General features: G+C 38.4%; 1 protein-coding gene across 2 annotated transcripts in view; it reads right to left on the bottom strand.

The window, feature by feature from the left end:
* The window catches only part of Hmgxb3 (HMG-box containing 3), a 52257-nt gene that overhangs the window by 11172 nt on the left and 19639 nt on the right, over nt 1–21446 (bottom strand). For both annotated transcript variants that reach the window (XM_026384464.2, XM_026384465.2), the window contains exons 7-14: nt 17337–17755; nt 15098–15273; nt 14867–14964; nt 11910–12008; nt 9965–10114; nt 5379–5680; nt 4842–4969; nt 732–863 (exon numbers count right to left, since the gene is read on the bottom strand). In XM_026384464.2, coding sequence (XP_026240249.2) covers nt 732–863; nt 4842–4969; nt 5379–5680; nt 9965–10114; nt 11910–12008; nt 14867–14964; nt 15098–15273; nt 17337–17755 — 1504 coding nt within the window. The remainder of the gene's footprint in view (nt 1–731; nt 864–4841; nt 4970–5378; nt 5681–9964; nt 10115–11909; nt 12009–14866; nt 14965–15097; nt 15274–17336; nt 17756–21446) is intronic.

Raw genomic sequence — 21446 nt, 5'->3', positions numbered from 1 at the left:
GACTATTCCAATTGAAATGGCAGTTGCCTTGTATGAGGTATCTCCTAGGTACGAGATGCTGTTCTGAAGGCCTAGAAAATGATACCTATTTTAATTCTCACATGAGTTTAATTCTCTATAAATCAGGAGCTACTATTATCCTCATTTAATCACAGAAGAAACAGAAGCACAGAATAACTTGTGCAAAACTCATACTGCCACTAAGCAGCAGAGATAAGTCTCAAACACAGGTCTGTGTGGCGCTAGCACCTTGCTCCACTCCATCATAGCAGGAAAAAGTATAGAAGGACTGGAGCCTGTGGGAATGGGATGAGGAAAGCACAAACAGAAGCAGAATAGCAAAGGGGCCAAGCCTCTAGATAGTATGAGGATGATCCTCACCCTCAGGTCTCAGCACAAGGTTGGGACTATTCGCAGACATCCAGGAGCTGTGTGTCCACAATGAGTATGACATGCTGTGAGGCCACACTACTTATGACCAAAGGATATGATTCTAAAAGTCAACTGTGATCCCTTGCTGAAGATTCCTGGGTGCATGGAGAGACTCATGCTCTCCAAAGTTAGTCTGGCATTTATAAAACTCAAAAGGAAGAGTATATTAGGAAGTCAAGAATATCTCCTTTTCAAAATACCAGACTCTTCTGGGACATAACTCTTTCAACCAAGGCCTATCACTGAAAATTTTCTGGATGCTTAGGATAACCTTGGAAAAGGGAAGAAGATGACCTTACCTGTCTGTTCCTGCACTGACTTCAGCACAACACTGACAGACACTCTGGGGTCCTCTCCCAGCTTGATCTGGTTTCGGATTGCAAAAAGTAAATCCAAGCTTACTAGCAGCTTGTTTCCCACATTAAAGAGACCTGCAGGTAAAAAGGCAACAAGGAGTTGACTGTAACATCATACATAATGGAAACTAGCCAAATGCCCATCAATAGAAGAATACTTATGATACATTCAAAAAATAGGAAACTATGCATCTTTAAAACAAAGGAAACCTAACTGCTCTAACAAGAAGTTGCCTACAATGTACTATTAAATAAAAAAAGTAATGAAATAATACGTATAGTATATTTGTATTTTTTCCAATTAAAAAAAAAAAAAAAAGAAAGAAACATTTCCCTACCCCCCAGCTCAGTCCTCAGGACCGAAGGAATCACTCTTCCTCTATACCTCACACAAGTGCACCATGGGGAAGAGTCAGGAGCATCCTTTAGCCCAGGGGTATGTAGGGGATATATCAAAGGCTATAAAATCACCCCTACACCAAATCCTGGAATAAAACAACCAGAGGAATTTAAACGCAGTCAATTTAAGACAAATAAAGGAAGGTGACTTTACATTTGTATGAAATATAATAACAAATTTGGACAAAAGCAAATTCTGACATATATGTTCCCAGTGAAAAAGGGTATAGAGGAGAGGGAAAGGACTTTCTAAGTATGATAGCAAAGGCTGAAACAATAAGATCAAAGTTCTAGTTACCCAAAAATCAAAACTAAAAGTAAAAGAAACCCCTGGTGTCCCCAAAATCACAATACACAAAATAAACAAAACAAAGCTGGGCATGGTGGTGCACACCTATAATCCCAGTGAATGAGAGGCTGAGGCAGGAGGATTGCAAGTTCAAGGCCAGCCTCAGCAATTTAGCAAGGCCCTAATCAACTTAGTGGAGACCCTGTCTCAAAAGAAAACAAATGGCTGGGGGTGTGGCTCAATGCAAAGTACAAAAAAAAAAAAAAAAAAAAAAAGAAAGAAAGAAAAGAAAAACAAAGCCCAAAGAAGAATGGAAACATTCACAAAAGAAATTTACAACATAGGAAGAAACCCACAAAGGGCATAAAAAACACATATACTCTTCCTAGTAACCAAAGAAACACATTAATAAATGATATACCAGTTCTTAACTATCAAACTGACAAACTTTAAAACATTCCAATGCTGATCTATAAAAACCTCCTAATAAATTAGTTTATCCAGGTCACAGGATACAAAGTCAACAAAATTCAACCCTATCTCTATACTAGCAATGAATAGTTAAAAACAGAACCATGTCCTTTACTTTAAGAAAAAGACAGACTCAGGCATAAATTTAACAAAATACACATAGGACCTATGTGCTGAAAACTATAAAAACTGATGGAATTTTAAAAGATGAAAACTGTTAACAGTTAAAAACAAAAACTTAATAAAATGGAGAAAAAAACCATGTTTGTGAGCTGGAAGATCTAATATTTTAAAGCACATCATATTTTCCATCTATAAATTCAACACAATCTCAATTAAAATTCTAGTGGGATTTTGCAGCTATTCACAACTCTAAAATTTATATTTTACACCAAAGAAGTAAACTAACCAAAACAATTCTGTAAAAAAAGATTGGAGGGCTCATTCTACTTGATCCTAAGATTCACCATACAGCTATAATAGTCAACACTGTGGTACTAGCCAAAGGAGAGACATATAGAGTCACATATGTGGTCAGCTAATTTTTAATAAAAGAGCAAAAACAAGTCAATGGAGAAAAGACTGTATTTTCAACACATGGTGATATAACTGGACATACATATACAAACATTGAATTCAATTTGGACCTCACATTTTATATAAAAATTAGAAATGGATCATAGATCTAAATGTGAACAGAATTATAAAACTTTTACAAAAACCTGTGTCCAGAATATACAAAGAATTCTCAAAAACTCAACATTAATACAGCAGACCAAAGATGTTAACACAGATCTTTTACCAAAGACTACATATATACATACATACATTATTAGTAACTGGGGAAATAAATATTAAAATAGCAATGAGGTATCACTATACACACCAATAGTAGTGTGGCTATAAAACAACAACAAAGACACTACCAAATGCTAGCATGCAAAGCTAAATGCAACTCTCACATGGTGTCAGAGAGAATACAAAATGGTACAGCCACTTTTCATAAATGGTTTGGTAGTTTCTTGTAAAATTGAACATAAACTTACCATGACACAGCAATCTGACTCCTAGGTATTTACTCAAGAGAAATGAGAACATAATAAGCCTGCAAATGAATGTTTGTAGCAGCTCTACTAACCCAAACATCCTAGGTACTATGGCATATTCACAAATTACTCAACAGTTAAATAGATCAAACCTGTGATGCACACATATGGACAAATCTCACAGGATTATGCTTATTCAAAGATGCCACATTCAAAAGGCTACATACTATTGCTACGTTTATATGACATTCTGGCCAACACTACAGGGATGAAAAAGATCAATCAGCTGCCAAAGGTTAGCAGGCTGTGGGTGGGTTTGGCAATAAAAGAACAAAATATGTTTGGGAGTGACAGACCTGTTCTATATGTTGACAGGTGGCAGGTACACAACTCTGCATATATCAGAACTCTCAGAACTGTACAACAACAAAGCAAATTTTACTACATGTAAATCTGAAAAAGAATTTTAATTTAAAAATATATAATCCTAAGTATTGGACTATACAGAAATAGGTACTCTATTATAATAGTGTACAAGGAAATGAGTACTCTCATTAACTGCTGGCAAGAGAATAAAATAATACAAACTCAAACTGGCAGTACAAGACTAATTAAAAACATGAATTCAAAATAAGGGAACATAAGGTTCTTAAGACCAAGAGAAGAAATAAGTATTTTGAATGGTTAGTAGTACTCAATTTCACATATAAAACTCAGGATTCAACCAGACTCTCAACAATGGTTAGTAGATGACAAGTGTTCAATAATCCATGGCACTGATGAATAATGGGAAGCAAGGGCATAGACATGCAGCAATTCTACTTGTGAGAATTTGTCCAGAGAAATAATTAAGCATCTACACAAATATCTAATTATAAGCAAGACTGTAAAATGGAGCTCCACACGCCTCTTGAAAAAACTTTCATGTAGGTCTGGGGATATAGCTCAGTGATAGTCTTGACTAGCATGTTCAAGGCCCTAGGTTTGATCCCTAGCACCTCAAACACCAAAACAAAAAAAGGACATTTCTCTATTTGCTGGCACATGATATATGGATAAATTTAAAAAGCATGTTTTCAAAAAAAGGCTACCATAGTACCCTTTTGTTCAAAGAAAAACTTAAAAACCTTTCCATAATTTCTTATATCTTATATTTTGCATAGATGAAGGGACATATCTGGTCGGCTAGAGAATACAAGTGCTCATCTCATGGCAATAAGATCACTATTAATTTTCAGGTTCTTCTTATTATTTGTGTACATTTTCCAGCTTTTTCACAATGAAAATCTTTTTTTTTTTTTTTTTTTTTTGGTAATAGCAGGAATTGAACCCAGCACTTCACACATGATAGGCAAATCCTCTACCACTGAGCTACATTCTGGCCCTTTAAAATTTTTATCTTGAAACAGGGTCTCACTAAGTTGCCCAGGCTGTCCTCAAACTTGCCATCTTCCTACCTCAGTCTCCCAAGTAGATGGAATTATAGGCACTACCATCATGCCTGGCTAAGATCTATTTTTTCTGATTTATTATTATTATCATGTATTCATTGTACACAATAATAGGTTTCTGTGTGACATTCACATATATGCATGTAATGTACTTTGATGTATCCACCCTCAAAATCCATAATTTTTAAGCTAACTTTGTTTACTCTTTACAACAGAGCCCTAACATTTGAGAGGTAAAGGTCATCTTCTGGAGATGAGCCAGTCAGAAGGAAGACCCCTCTTCCTCAGAAGCCCCATTGAGTAGATTCAGGGCACACAGGACCAGAGCTTTGACCCAGAAAGCAGTTCTTAAGCCTGCTTTGGAAATGCCTGAGGAGAATAAAAGGTTGGTACTCACCTGTGTAGATGTCCATGAAGCTGTGCAGAGCCAGACAATGAGGGTTCAGACACATCTTCACCTGGGCGGTCACCATCTGCAGTCGGCTAGCTGTCAGCAGCCAGCACTCTTGGGGCCCAGCCAGGGAACTGGTACAAAACATCATCAACAAAAAACAGGGAAATTAATCTCTTCATGCAGGTCTTGGGCATAAGAATGACTTGTCAGTGACCAGTGGCAAAATTCTCAACACTTAAATTCAATGGGCAAAGAAAGGTGCTGGAGTTTGGGATCTAATTTTTTCTAGGTGGATGTTTCTATCTGTTGAACTTCCAAACCCACATATTATGCTGGGTAGTCCAGATGTAATCTAAATCCTAAAGTGATCATAATAATAGAAATAACAATTACTAATTACATTCAGCAATTGGAAAGATTTGGAAGTCTAAGGAAAGCAGAGAATAACATCTTTAAAGATTACAGCTTTAAAGCTGTCTGAAGAGAGGGGAAATATGTCAAGTGCATTGGGAGCTAGGGGCAGAGTAAAAGGGTACTTACTTCTGTTCCCCTTTGAATAACGGGCTGCTACAGAGAAGGCACTGCGTGGATGGAGACTCATAATAATTTGACCAAGAGGTCTGCTCAATGGTGACTGTCTCCTCACTCACGTTGGACAAGATAAGTCGAGAGCTATTGAGTTCATGAATCAAGGCAAAGACCTCAGCCAGCTCTGACTCATTCTCAGGAATCTGCAGGACTTTTCGCAGTAGCTGCAGTGTGGACTGGCGCTGGATCTCCCTCTGGGCTGCACTCAGGGGCTCTGTGGCACTCAGCCCATCTGAAAGTGATGAACTTGCCTCCTGGGAACAGAATGAAATAATTATCAGGGAAAAATGAGCTAGGTTCCAGCTAAAACCATGAAAGCTGGCAGGCAGAAGAGGGCTGGGCCCATGACTGAGAGGTGTTAAACCTAGCTACATTCCTGAAAAGCTCAGCAAATAACTCATTGTTTGGCTAAAGGCAGTCTGTCTGTCTGTCTCTCTCTCTCTTTGGGACTATTTTTCTATCAGGAAAATGAGATTATACACATCTTTTGATAATGGATTTAATTGTAAGCTCCCATTCATCAGGAGGATAGCAGTAGACCTGGGTTTTAGTTCCAGTGATACCAGTTAAGGGCTGTACATGTAGAAGGCAATTTATGAGCCTCAATTTCCTCATCTGTGAAATGATGGATGAAAAATACTAGAAATCCAGAGTTATTGCATGGATTAAGTGAGATAAAACAAGTAAACAATTTAGCATGGTGCCTATGATACAATGAAGACTATGGTAGTTCTAATACTCAAGAGTTTGTTTTAAGTATTTCTTTAATTCTTTGTGGCTTCTGGGTATAAGGGAATTTTACACACTATACAGAGGCTTCTAGGAACAAGGTTCTGAATTACTCATGAGAAACAGATCCTTCTCAGGTGGATCGCTTTTGAATAGAGGCTCCTCCCTGATCCTTTTTGCCAATACAACCTGAATCACTGACTCCTTTGTGCTCCCCATGAGCATCTTTCTACTAGAGGATTCAGCCTCTCATAGTTGCTAAATCAACACTCCCCCATACCCCACCCTTTTGTAAGTTAAGTTCCCAGCTAACTTACAAAGCCTAAGGCATACAAACTGCCAGACACATCTTACATGGCTTTATAATGTTAATTGCTTAATAAGGAGTTTAATTAACTCTGCATACCTACAACAACTTTTATCTGTAACAATTTGATTACAGATCTTTCTTTATGCTACATTCTAAATTCCTCAGGAGAAGCCATCCAATTGACCTCTGAAGGCCTGGCCCATGGCAGGCAAGATAGTTGAAAGGAAGAAAGAAGTAATGGCTTCAGAAGAGCTGAGTGACAAGCTGGGAGATAGTGTATGTTCCCAAACATGACCTGTTGAACCATGAACTGGAAGACTACATGAAAGGAATACTATCCTTTGACTCCAATCTAGTAATGAAGGATAAAGAACTGAAGGCTAGAAGCTGGGGTTGAGGCTCAGGAGTAGAGCGCTCGTCTAGCACATGCAAGGCAATGGGTTTGATCCTTAGCACCACATAAAAATAAATAAGTAAATGTCTTACAACAACAACAACAAAAACATTATAAAAAAGAAAAAGAACTGAAGTCTATTCCAGCCCAGAGATGTCTTAATTACAGTAGCTGAAGGCAAACTGCATGGATATATATGGCCACCAGGTGGCTCCAAAGGGCAACAGACACAAAGGCCCTGGTTTCTGACCTCAGTTTTACTTTTTAGGAAACAATAATTACATTTCATCTCTCCAAACTTCAGGAGATTGAAGAATGAAGGAAAATATGATGTTGAGGGAAAGTCTGAAGATGAGGGTCCTGAGCATGGGCAGCTACCACTTAATTGAGGTCCTTAAACAGTTCCTGCTTGGCCTGAAAAGTTAAATTATTTCACCATCCTAGACCTACAGAGCAACATCCATTTCTATACTGCAAATCACATAAAGAGCCAAAAGGAAATAAATGGAAAGAGAAAGGAATGCTCAAAACACCTACCTACACAGAACTCAATTCCATCCCCAAATTTACAGAGCTACACATGTGTATATGAGCTCTAGAGTCAGAGGTGGGGGAAACAGATACACTACCTAGAAGGGATTATGGTCTCCAGTTAAGAAAAGTTGATACAGGATGTGATTAACACTATGGGAAGAACACATAGAATTCATGGAAAATCCAGGAAGAAAGCTCACCTCCAGCAGAGGGCACTTCAGTGGACCAAGAAAAACTGGTGAAGGCTATAGACCAATTTTGCACACAAGTGCAGGGGTTTACAGACCCCTTGAAGCTCTATTTGGGGTCTTTCCTAGGGCTCCTGGCTTGGAGTAAAATGCCCAGCTCACTTGCTTTGTTTTACCGAATGGAAAACAAAAGCTCAGGAGAGTGAAGCTTCCAACCCGGAGTCACTCCCAGCCAGGTCTCTCCATTCCTAGTCCCAGTACTTTTCCCATGGAGCCACTACTACCTATGTACTTTAGTTTCACTTCCCCTCATCACAAGGTCAGTGACCTCAAATTACTTCCTCAAGGCCAGAAACAGACTGGAAAGGTGGTGGTGGTGGTGTGTTCATCACCAGAAAGGCCACATGCAGAAACTTTCAGCTTGAAGTAGTTCTCCCCATCTCTAGTCCTGTCTATTCCCAAACTCCCATAAGCCTCTCTCCTGAAACAACCTTCCTCTTAGCCTCTCCATGGCTCATGGACCTTCAGTGGGACCCACTGCCTAAAGAACAGACTCTCTAGCCTGGCATTCAAAACCTTCCATGATGCGGTCCCAATATGTTTTTAGGTCTTGTTTTCCTTACTTTCCACGCCAAACTTACCACACACTCTTTACTTTTGCTCATGCCCATCCTAGAATATGCCTTCCCCTTCTATCCAAATCCTGCTTTTATCTTTTGAGGTTCAGTTTATACGCTGAATGGCCAGACTCCACCCTAGACCTTGTGCCCTCCCTTCCCAACTCCCCGCAAGGCAGATCTGCTTACCCTCATCTTATTCCCCTCAGATTCTCTCTCTCTCTTTTTTTTCCACTTTAAAAAATGCCCGTAAGGGAAAGGTGAAAAGAGGAAGAGAGAAACAGATGATGAAGGAAAAGATGATTAAGACCCCAGATAAACTGCGAAAACAGAACTGTTCAGTATTGGTTGGACTGCTCATGGATTTGATAGCTGTTTAAAAAAAAAAAAAAAAGGTAGCTCTGATACAAACCCCAGGATGCCCACCCACCCAATAAGCCAAAGAATAATTCCTATGATATTCCGCCTTCCTTCTTTTAGTCCCTCTTGTTAATCCACCACCAAGCTTGGGGACTTTGCCCCAGAAAATTGTAAGCATTGTTAGTTTTTTTTGTGTAAAACTCTTGCTGTAACATGGAGAGCTGTGACTGGTGAGTCAACTGTCCGTGGCTACCAGTTACACCAAGATTATAAAAGCATTTTTACTTTCTGTACAACAAAAAAGCTTTGTTAAAAAAAAAAAAAATGTCCGTAAGGAGGGGCTGGGGTTGGGGCTGTAGCTCAGTGGCAAAGCACTTGCCTAGCATCTGTGAGGCACTGGGTTTGATCCTCAGCACCACATAAAAATAAATAAACTAAATAAAGGCATTCTGTCCACCCACAACCAGAATTTTCTTAAAGGCACTTGTAGAAATTCTAAGGACCTTTGAAAATGCCTATTTTTCCTGGTTCTAACAATTTTAAAAAATAGCCCTAAGGAGCCAAGTGGAATGCATGTTACTATTCAAGTACTCTGGTCCAGCTTCAGCAAACAGGTTTGTTAAGACTGCTATAACAAGAGCTTTGTGACTAGCAAAATGCTTTCCAAGGAACCTGGTGAGAAATGACAATTTAACTGACAAAAGTCTTAAGGTTGGAATTTACTGTTTACTGAAAGAATGAATCAACTGACAGGTCATGTACCAGGCCTCAGAGCTAAGAGGACGCAGCCCTTTCCTATTTAAGGTCTGTGCTTCCATTCTTTTCAGTGGATGAACACTTGGTTCTCAGATATCAATGTACGGTTTGAATGCATCTCCCAAACTTTGGTGGTTGAAACTTAAATCCTCAAGACTTTCTTTTTTTTCCCCCATTTATTATGGAATTTGAGATGAGACCTTTGGGAGGTGACTGGGTCATGAGGGCTCTGCCCTCATGAATAATTAATCCAGGAGTAGACTAATGGATTAAAGAGTTACTACAAAAGTGGCTTTGTTATAAAGTGAGCTCTCTGGCTCTTGCCTCTATGACCCAGATGCTGACACCACGCTCTTATACTTCCCAGCCTCCAGAACTGTGAACTAAATAAAACTCTGTTCTTTACAAATTATTTGGTCTCAAGTAGTTTGTTGGACAACAGAAAACAGACTATAACACTGGGCAATTCCTTCACCTCAGCAACAAAGACAAGGTCCAGGAGGAAAGCATTTGCTGAGGTATAGAACTTACAACCTAGGTCTAGTTCTGATGCTCTAGCTACTATTCAATGTACTTTTATTTCTATTAAAGCAGGTTTACTAACAGAGCCCATCATAAGGCTAAGGGACTTATCTGAGAATAGAACTCACAATGGCCTTGGTAGTTTTCTCAGTCCGGTCTTTGGTAAGGTTAAAACCACAGCTGGGACAAATCCTAGGTTTGTGCCGGTTGGTGTAGACATAGCTACAAGAGGGATTCTTGCACTTTCCCCGGCCTCTTGATGTAGCCAGGCCCAAATCCTAAAAAAAGTAAGATCAACATTTAATTCTACTAATGTTAGGTTGAACCTGGGCAGAGCCTCAAACCAGGATGACTAGCTGTAAGTCAGAGAAGAAAATGGCAATTACAAACCAGATTTAGCTTAGTTTCCAAAAAGTCCTGAAGCAAGATGCTTTTCAATTTTAACAGTCTATATAATTTAATCCTTCACTATCTATGAAATTAGTGAGTCGAATTTCAAGGTTAAGAAACCTAAATACCTCAGGGTCCATGCAGTGGCAGAGTAAGCAATCTACTTGAATGAGGAGTGCTACTCTATGGCAAATCTAAGATTTCAAGCCCTCCTATGAACAAACTGTGACTTCTGGATTCAAAGCTATGAAAAACTTGACAGCTTTAGCATCTGGGCTCCTATGACCATACTGTCTAATCAACCCAAGAAGAGAACTGGGTAGATGGTAAACCTACTAGCTTCCTGTTGCCAAAACAAATGAGGATATGGAAAGTATAGGAAAGGCAGTAATTAGGTCATTAGAAAAAGAAATCATAAGCAGATCTCCATGATAAGAGACAATCTTCTTAGAGATAAGACCAGAGCAGGCATTAATCCTCTACACTGTGATATCTTGTTCTCTACTAAATACTCAATATAGAGCTAGGCACAAAAATGCTATATATATATATATATATATATATATATATATATATATATATATATATATATATATATATACATACATACATATACAGAGCTGGCCTGGAACTCCTGGACTCAAGCAATCCTTCTGCTTCAGCCTCCCAAGTAGCTGGGACTACAAGCATGCCCCATCACACCTGGGTAAGCTCACTAGTAGAGCGCTTACCTAGCATGCATGAGGCACTGGGACCTGGCACCACATCAAAATAATAAAACAAATAAAATAAAGGTATTGTGTCCATCTATAACTAAAGACATATTTTTTAAAAAATACTTTCGAATAAAAAAAAAGACACTTTCAAAACCTGTCATTATAAAGTGGGATTTTTTTTTTTTCTCTCAAAATCTGTTTAACTTACTTAAATCAGCCAGAAAGACTGCCATAAACAATCTGACTGGTTGTAACCTTAAGGACCAACAGAACTACAGAATATTGAGTGATAAGAGCCTCAAAGATACCTAAACTAATGCAGCATTTTATAGTTGGCAAAACTGAGGACAAGATACAGAGTCTCATCTAGGACCGTATGGCATGCCAGGAACACAGCCAGAACTACTTTTGAACTCAGTCTTCCAACTGTCTACAGTGTTTGTTCCACTGTTCCATGCTGCTTACCTTGCAAAAGTCATACATTCATTTATCAAGATGTTAATATGTGTTAGGGTAAAAATAAAAGGAAAAAGGGGAAGGGAAACTCATTGGAAATGCTAGGCTAAATAAAACAAGTTGTTTTACTAAATTCCTTCTCAAACCCTTTAAGATACTAGTGTTGAATGTCTGTTTTAGGGAGAAAAATCCTTAAAACTTATTTGTGAATCACACTTTCTAGGCCAAAAAGTTCAAAGACTGCTGAATGCTAAATCTGGACTACATTCTCATCTCTGACTACTCTCAACATAAATATCCTGATCTTGGCTGGCCTATGCATTATAGACATCAGGAAAAAACCCTAGACCGCCTAGCACACTCACCCAGAAGTGATCATCTGTATGGGTGACAGGATCTTTGACATTAACAACTTTTATTTGACCCTGCTCTCACTCTAAGCTACCACCACCTTCTTCCCCAGCTTCATATGCTTCCTAAAGTATCAAAGCAATACCACCATGTGGCTTACCAGTGTGACAGTGCAGCTGTACTTATACGGAGGAAACATGTCAGGCTTGACCTCTACAACTTTCACCTGAGAAGTCCTGTTGTTCGGGCCACCTGGTATCTGTGGATCAGAATAAGTTATTTAGTGCTACTTTTAAACCTCAAACTCCTGAGGTCTGTGTCCTCAAACAACTTAAGGAAATGGCTTCCTGGGGAATTTGTTGAGCTCTCCTCCAAATAAGTCCTCTAGACTGCCAACCAGCAGTCACCAGCCCACCAAAGGCTAAGTGGCATGTCCAGGGGTTGCCAGACTTCTCCATATAGCTTCTAACACTGTGTACCAAGAACACCATGAATCAGACTGATAATTATCACATGATAAAAACATAATAACTCTATACACAAATATATAATTGACAAATGTTAGTATAGAAGGAGTATGGAAGACTTGTCACTAAATGTCACAGGGTAAGAGGAAGATCATGGTTGTTTTCCTCCTTTACTATTACCTATAAAATTTTCAAAGGCTCTTTAAGTATTTATATAAATAAAAACAAAGGCATTCTAAATTAATTATTCTATAAGGTGAATTTAAGTTGAATTTTAGAATATATAATTTCATGTACCTGTTAAATGACTTAAGACTAGCAAAACAGCTTGTAGCTTTTTAACAAACACCCAGAGTTGCTGGTCAAAAGGAAACTACAGAGAAGACTGTGTGTTTATTCAAGTGACAGAGTGTACATGAAGGGATTCTAGGGGCTGGAAGTTGACTAATACCTTCCATCTGTACCACCAGATCATACACTGTTAAAATCTGGATCTGGAATGTTCCCCAAAGCTTCATTTGCTGATGGCTTGTACACCAATGCAAAATGTTCTGCCTTACCACAGCCCCAAAACAAAAACCCCAAGTGACTATGGACTGAAACCTCTAAAATCTTTCCTCTTTTGATTTTCTCAGGTATTTTATCTAAGCAATGAAAAGCAAACTAATATATACATACACTCAGAGCTGCCACCACATCTGGGTGAGAAACAGAACAACCCTCCAAGTAAAAGCTAGTTGCTATTTGTCAAGGCAAATTTAGAATGTCAAACAAAGAAAGTCAACCTACAAAGACCATATAGCAGCTGGGCACAGTGGTGCACACCTGTAATCCCAGCAACTAGGAGGCTGAGGCGGGAGAATTACACATTTGAGGCCAGCCTTAACCAACTTAGTGAGGCATTCATCAACTTTGCAAGACCCTATCTCAAAATAAAAAATAAAAAGGGTGGGGATAAAGCTCAGTGGTAAAGCACCCTTGTTCAATCCCAAGTATCAGAAAAAAAAAAAAAAAAAAAAAGGAAGCACATAGCAAGGGAGATGGCAGATTGATTCTCCTATTCTAACCTGGTCCATGACCACTCAAAAACCACAGGCTACAATCCACCCCAAGAGGTCATGAAATAAATTTAAAGGGTAAACCCATTTTACCAACAGGAATAGGAAACACCAAAGTGATGGCACATAACAAGGGAACTGTTTCATTAAAATACTTAATGTGTCTATTTACTGGGCTATACTGTAAAAATTTGTTTATTACTGGGCGGCTGGGTTTATCACTGTGCCTCCATAGTAGATTTCTTGGCTAGCATGTAGGAGGCCCTGCTTCAATCCTAAGCAAAAAACAAAAGAGAAAAACACAAAAAGATGTGTCACTGAAGTCACAGTATAGTCTTAAAAATGCTGACTTAGAGAATTTTTGAGAATAACTATGCTAACCATATTTACATAAAAAAATTAAAAAATAAATTTTAAAAATCTAAGAATATGCTTGGATACATGGAATTTTGATACCTAGGAAAATCTTTAATAGCAATTATTACTAAATAGAATGAAAGATATGATACAAACTAGAACATGGAATAAGAGTCATGTTTTAGGTTTTAAATTATATTAAAAAATAAATACAAATTCAGGAAAAGACCTGAAAACTGAAATAGCAGGTTAATTCTACATGGCAGATCATAAAGGCTTTATTTTCTTCTTTCTTTACCTGAACTTTCTGTATCTTCTATAATAACCATGCATTCATATAAACAAAAACAAAGGAATTCTAAATTAATTATTCTATAAGGTGAATTTAAGTTGAATTTTAGAATATACAATTTCATGTACCTGTTAAATGACTTAAGACTAGCAAAACAGCTTGTGGCTTTTTAAAGGGGGTGGGGAGACTAAGCAGATTATTAAAACTAAATGCAATGTCTAATCCTAGACTGGATCCTATACTGAAAGGGGAAATGTTTATGTAACTTGTAAAACTGACAAAACTAGAACATCAATATGAAATTAATGTGCATCAAGCTAGGCTTGGTGGTGCATGCCTGCAATCCTAGCAACTGAGGAAGCTAAAGGAGGAGGACTGCAAATTTGAGGACAGCCTCAGCACTTAACAAGCAATTTAGTGAGACCGTCTCAAAATAAAAAGGATTGGGGATAGGGTTCAATCCCCACTATCAAAATACATGAGTTAATTTATTTAAATGGTGCATCAATGTTTCAGTAAAAGACTATCCCTATTTTCTGGAAATACACAAAGTATTAAGGAGTAAAAAGCCATATAACTTACTCTTAAATTATGAATATCTTATATATACACATGTATGTGTACACACATAGGGGAGGGTTGTGCAGAAACATTAATGATAAAGTAAAATGGGCTAATACACTAATAAGTGACTTAATAAAAAGTATATGGATGGTCTCTGTACTTTTTGGGGGGCGGCAATTTTCCCCTAAATTGTAGATTATTTCTAAATTGAAGATTTAAAAACATACATTCTTTTATAAAAAGACATGACTTAAATCATTCACATTAACCTCCTCCCAGAAACCTATCAGTTTAAGAACTGCCTTTTGCCTAGGGGATTTGATAAATTATATAGAAGCAGCCATGGCTCCAAACTCCCTTTTTGGGGGATAGGTCTTACCTTTACTTCACCGGTGCTAGATGGCTGCTGGATGGGCTGGCCCAGCTGCTTCAGTGTGCTTGGCTTCAGGCCACAAGTCCTCACAGAAGGAGTCTTATCTGAGAAATCCAGGAGTCAAACTGGAGACTTATATGCATTCAGTTTCCCAAGTCTCTTATCTCCACTCTCCACCCCACTTCTGCTCCCCTCCCATCAGACAGCCCCTCCTCCAAGGTCTGTCTCAGCTCTTACCACTCAGGGGAAAGGCCTGCCTGGCCCTGGGCAGTCCTATGCTGCTGCCTCGCCCTATATTAGCTGGGGCTGGCAGAATTGCTCTCATGGGTCTGGCTGCAGCCAGTAATGAGGGCTTTCCCCGTGCTCTGCCTTTAAGCTCTGGGGCTCTGGGTCCAGTGGTGAGCAGGTCAAATCTAGGGGAAAAAAAAGAAACAAGAAGGGAATCACCTAGAAATTCTGGACCAAGGGGAAGAAAACCAAAATGGTATTTCCAAACAGCATTTTATTAGAAGATAGTTCAGAAGTTAAACTATAAGATCAGATAGACTGAGTTCAGATTCAATCATTATGTATCTGGGCTCTGGGCAAGTGATTTCACTCTTCTGTTAATCTCAAATTTCTAATATGAAGAATGGGGTAGTAATTACTTATATATTTATGGGATCATTACAAAGATTCAAAAGTATACAACAATATCAACAGTGTATACTACCAATAGGTATTATAGTTATGATATTTCACTGCCTCTAATTAAAGCAAGTGCTTAAAGGGTTTGAGCCTCCCACATAAAGGCAGCTTAGAGGCTGGAGAACCAACTATGTTTTCTTCATCTTAGAAGCACCAATACTAAGCACTTGTATCATAGAAGACCTCCTCAGTTGCTAACGTGATTAACATGCCACAAACAAAAGTTGACCTAAAGATCACAACTTCATTCTTAAAGGATATTAAACTATCTCCAAAGTATACCAATTAAAAAAAAAAAAAAAGCAAGACATAGAAGAATGCTATGCTACCATTTGTGTTAAAGAACACACATAGGAAAACAAACACACATATATATACATATTTGTATATGCTTAAAACTATTTCTAGAAGCATCAGATGTAGATGGACACAATACATTTTTTGTTGGAAAAACTGTCTATAAAAAATGAATGACTAAATAATGGGATAGGAGTGAGTTTTTTTAATGTTTATTCCTTGTACTTTTTGAGTTTTGATAGCATGAATATTTTCTATTCAAAAATAAATATTAAAAATCATTAATATAAACCAGAATTTCAAACTTGGTATTATTAACATTTTGAGACAGATATATTCTTTGTTGTGGAAGGCTATTCTACACATTGGAGGATGTTTAGCATCCCTCTAGATGCTAGCAGAAAAACCCCTTCCCAGTTGTGGCAACTAAAAATATCTTTAAACATTGCCAAAATGTCCCTGGGGGCAAAGCTGATCCCACTTTAGAGCCACTGATATAAACAAACAAAAATCTTCAGTTGTAAGAACACAACAGCCTGCTACAAGGGCAACACTGAGAATCCAGTTAAGCCTTTAATAAAGAAGAAACAAGTAAAAAAAGGCCCAAACTTACTGACATCCGCCTCTTTGTAAGGTGCTGAGTTGCATGTTTTACACAGTCACACAGTTGTAGATAAACACAATACCTTTTTTGTTTATTTGTTTTGGCTATCAGGGATTGAATGCAGGGGCGTTTAACCACTAAGCCACATCCTCAGTTCTTTTTAAACATTTTATTTAGAGTCAGAGTCTTGCTGAATTGTTAGGAGCCTAAGTTGCTGAGACTGGCTTTGAACTGGATATCCTCCTGCCTCAACCTCCCAAGACACTGGGATTACAGGCATGTGCCACTGTGCCCAGCAATACTTTTACTGTACTTCTTTATTTTTATGTGATGGTAAGGATCAAACCCAGTGCCTCACACATGCAAGGTATGCGCTCTACCACTGAGCTACAAACTCAGCCTAAAGAGGATATTTTTAAATATCCAACTCAAGATTTTTCAGAAAAGAAAACTGAAGCCAAGAGGTATGAAATGACTCTGCCAAGGGAAGGTTATGACTAGAACTGCATCTTCTGAACAGCAGTTAAGAACTCTTTCTATAGGGTATAAGGCTTCACTTTCCAGATATGATACCCAGGATTGGTAACTCATAGTTTATAATACTGCCCAGGGCTTGTACCAGAGAGATTCTCACAAATGCTTTAGGAATTGACAAGAAAAAGTATACAGGACTCTGAAAGCAGAGCATGGACAGCAAAGCATAGGGGGAAAGGCAAATCATTACATGTCTCTAGGCCTTGGTTTCTGTATCTCTAAAAGAGGAACCTTTATCATGGATCTGCTACCTCTTACAAGAATGCTGTTAAGGACACGGGACAAAGCAAATGTGGGGCATTTCCAAAGCTGCTACAGACACAGTCTCAATAATCTATAACCATATTGACGTACCCTGCAGATTTCTTAGGAGCAAAGAGCGGACTAGAGGTGCTGGTCCCTTCAGCTGGTGGTGGTATGTCTGGTCCAGGAATATCATTCTCAGTTGTCCCCAAAATGACTTCGGGCTGCACACCACTCTTGACAACTGGCGTCTTACTGACTGCTGTACCACGACTCTCAGGAGCTTCCTTGACCCAAACATGGGCATCGGAGATGATCACTTCCTCCCACTCATTCTCCTCACCCACTTCTCTTGGAGGAGCTACATTTAAGAGCTGGCTTACAGCTTCTGAGTTTTCCAGAGTCAGTTTGGAGGCATTTTCTTTAGAGGAGTTTTGCTCAGTGGTGACAGGCTGCTGATTTCTTTTAACAATAGAACTTCTGGAAGAGACACCTGAAGCCAATTCTACTTTTACTTTGGCTGGCTTTTCCTAGAAAAAAGAAAGAATATATTGTATGCATTTTACAAGTGACAACACCACACACAAATATTCTCTCAGATGATCCTCTTAATAACAACATATAGAAAACTGAAGTCCACAAAGAAGGGGCTAACTCACAAGTATAAAATGAATCTGAGTCTTCTGATCCCAAGGGACATTCACTACAGTTAAATACCTCGGTTAGGATAAATATATTCTCCTTCTAACAAATTTCTTTTTGGCATACTGCTTTTTCATCAAATAAACGTTGGCAATTTTTTAGTCTTAATTTTCAAAGCTCCTAGAGAAGAGGATGACATATGTCATATTGGGCTTCTAAGTCCAAATCTATTTATCTTGGTGGTACCAATATGGTCACATCATGTTTCTACTCCCTGGTGGAAAACCTTGCCTTCACCAGATTCCTTCAGATGAGTCTTTAGAATGACTTGCATATATGTCACATGTTTCATACTGGGACAAATTAATTCATCCATATTAATTATGTGCTAGAAAATATTCCAATTCATTAAAAACTTCATCTGCTATCTCAAATCTACTTTTTTATAGTAAAGTCCTTGGTCCCTTATCTTTTATCCAAGAAGCACCTCTACAGAAAAAATAGCATTTACACACACACACACACACACACACACATAAAACATGAAAGCTGGGTTCCATCTGTGCTCAGCTCCACTCCTAATGAGTTACATGGTCTAAGGTAAGCTTCTTCTGAATCCTCATGTTCCCACTAAGAAATAACAGAGGGTTGGACCCTCAGTGTTTGTCAGCAGGAGCAAGCCAGCATTTTGGATAGCTCAGTTTATTCCTGCATGTTCCAGGAAGTTTAGCATCTGAAGCTAATGTTATTAAAACTCACCTACTGACAACCAAAAACCCCTCGTATTCACAAAGCTACCTGGGTAGTGTACTGTTTCTGGGTACACACCAATAACCAATGACATTTAAGAGCTCTCCAGTAAAGCATTCTCAAATTCGAACACACACTAGCCCAAGGATTAATAAGCATGGGTAAAGGTTCCAAGTAAACTGCAGAGTTTTTTAGCACAGGATGGAAGAGCAGAAAAACAGCAGACTATATCCATCTTAGAGATGTGATTTTTGAGTAAAATCACTGCTTAATAAGTAGGCTATTTCAGACAAAAATCGTTTGCACGAATGATACTATAAGCAATCTGAGCATCAACTCTATGGTGATCCCACATTTCCTTAACTTAATCTACCCTTTTAGATGTTGCTTTTCTTTCAAGATGGAAGGTAAATACAACCAGCGGTCCATTAAGAGAGAACTCAATTACCACTATCAGACTCTATATGAATGAAGCCTTGAGTTAAACAGCCTCATATGCTATCTTTTGTCCCACCCAATTAATTGGGAACTATACCACACATTCCTTGGGTGAACTTTAGCCAGTATAAACTCTAGAACAATACAAGAAAAGATGAGTCATTTCATGACTGGTATAAAAACATATGGAGCCTACAGAAACAATTTATATTTGCTGCCTCAAACATGAGAACTCAAGAAATCTTAGATGTTGCAGCTAAATGACATAGTAGTGTCCAAGAAATGTTTAGTGGAAAAGGTGCTGGCATAATTAACTATATGAACTTAGCAAGTCACTTCAATTTTTCTCTCAGCTAAAAAAAGTTGATAAACCAGTCACTATTTCTCTAAAATTCTAAAGTGTATTGATGCTGAAGTGTTACCTTTTTATTTTTTTCTTTTCAAATTCATTCTAACGCTGGAGAAAAAAATTCTGACTTAGCAAATCAAGATTGGGGGGGCAAGGGCAGGGCAAGTAGGTAAGAAAAAACTTGTTTTCGTGCCACACAAGGCTCAAGCGGTAGCGCGCTTGCCTGGCATGCGTGCGGCCCAGGTTCAATCCTCAGCACCACATACAAACAAAGATGTTGTGTCCGCCGAGAACTAAAAAATAAATATTAAAATTCTAAAAAAAAAAAAAAAAAAAAAAAAAAAAGAAACTCAACAGGGGCTGGGGATGTGGCTCAAGCGGTAGCCCACTCGCCTGGCATGCGTGTGGCCCAGGTTCGATCCTCAGCACCACATACAAAGATGTTGTGTCCGCCGAAAACTAAAAAAAAAAATTAAAAAAAACCCCAAGAAACTCAACAAAACTTCAGTTCATAACCCACTTGAATCAAATGTATGAAATATATGTCAAGAGCTTTGTAATGTTTTGAACAACCAATAAAAAGAAAAAAAAAATAGTTACTATGCTACAAAAAAAAAAAGAAGCAACAGCATGCATAGCAATAATAGTTATATAAATGTCAAGCATGGAACCCAGGGGCCTCGCACATGTTAGGCGAGCGCTCTACTGCTGAGCCACAACCGCTGCCCCAACAAGGAACATTTACTAAGGTTTACTATTTATGAAAAATGTGCCATCCACTCATGGATAATCTCATTTGACCCCTCCAGTGATCTTTATTATTAACCTCCATTTGTAGATGAGAAAAAACCTTAACTAAGGAATACAGATATGACAACTTGCTTAAGGTTGCACAGCTAAAAACTTTAGAAGCTTAGGTTTGATCTAAGGATGGTAACCCCAAAACTATATTATAATTGCTGTTGTTTGAATCTTAAGGTATCCCCCAAATATCCATGTGTTAAAGGCTTGTTCCCCAGGATGGTACTGTTAGGGGACATACAACCTTTAGAAGGTGTGACCTAGTAGAGGTTTTATAGATACAGGGAGAACATCCTTGAAGGAGATTGTGGGTTCATGGTCTCTTTTCTCTACCTTGTACTTACTGGCCATGAGGTAAGAAGTTTTCTGTCACCAAACACTCCTACCAGGATGTGCCACCACCTTGCCACAGGCCCCCAAACAATGGGGCTAATGGACTATGGGCTGAAACCTCCAAAACTGTGGGACAAATGAAGCTTTTTTGTTTATAAGTTGATTATAACTTATAACTCAGTGGATCATGCCAAGTTAAACACATGACTATTAAAATCCTAGCCTAAGTAAGGTTCATAAAAACAGTACCCCTCTCTTTCCTTTTCTACTTATGTAACGTGCTATTGATCCTTCAAGATCATCTCTTATAAAACCTTTCCCATCCATTCCAGTCCTGGTAAGCATTTCTCTTAGAATTAATTGAGAATTAAATATATACCATTCTTTTTTCTTTTTGGTTCTGGGGATTGAACCTGGGGACATTTTATCACTAAGCCACACCCTCAACCCCTTTTTTTGGGGACAGGGTTTCACTATGTTACTTAGGGCCTTGCTAAGTTGCCGAGTTGCCCTTGAACTTGCCATGCTCCTGCCTCAGCCTCCCCAGTTGGTGGGATTACAGGAATGTGCCACCATGCCTGGCTATTCCATTCATTTTGACCCTAAAAATTTAGTATCATATAAAAAAACATGACAAGCATGTACATTTTATCCAGTCAATGCCAAGTGTACAACAAGTTAACAAACATGCTGAACTAAAACACCATATGAACATCTTCTAGGGATAAAAGCTGTAGGGGACGCAAAGATCATGGAGAAGCTTATGACATGACACAAACAGAAACACTGTTAAATGGTGATAACTGCTACTTAAAAGTGTCAAAGGCATACATACAGAGAAAGTCATTCATTCTTCCCTAAGGAAACCTAGGTATGTTTCACAGAAAAAAAATAACATTTACATTGAG

The sequence above is a fragment of the Urocitellus parryii genome, chromosome 1 (genome assembly GCF_045843805.1).
Source record: "Urocitellus parryii isolate mUroPar1 chromosome 1, mUroPar1.hap1, whole genome shotgun sequence".
NCBI lineage: Eukaryota > Metazoa > Chordata > Mammalia > Rodentia > Sciuridae > Urocitellus > Urocitellus parryii.
This window is presented reverse-complemented; position numbering and strand designations above follow the sequence as displayed.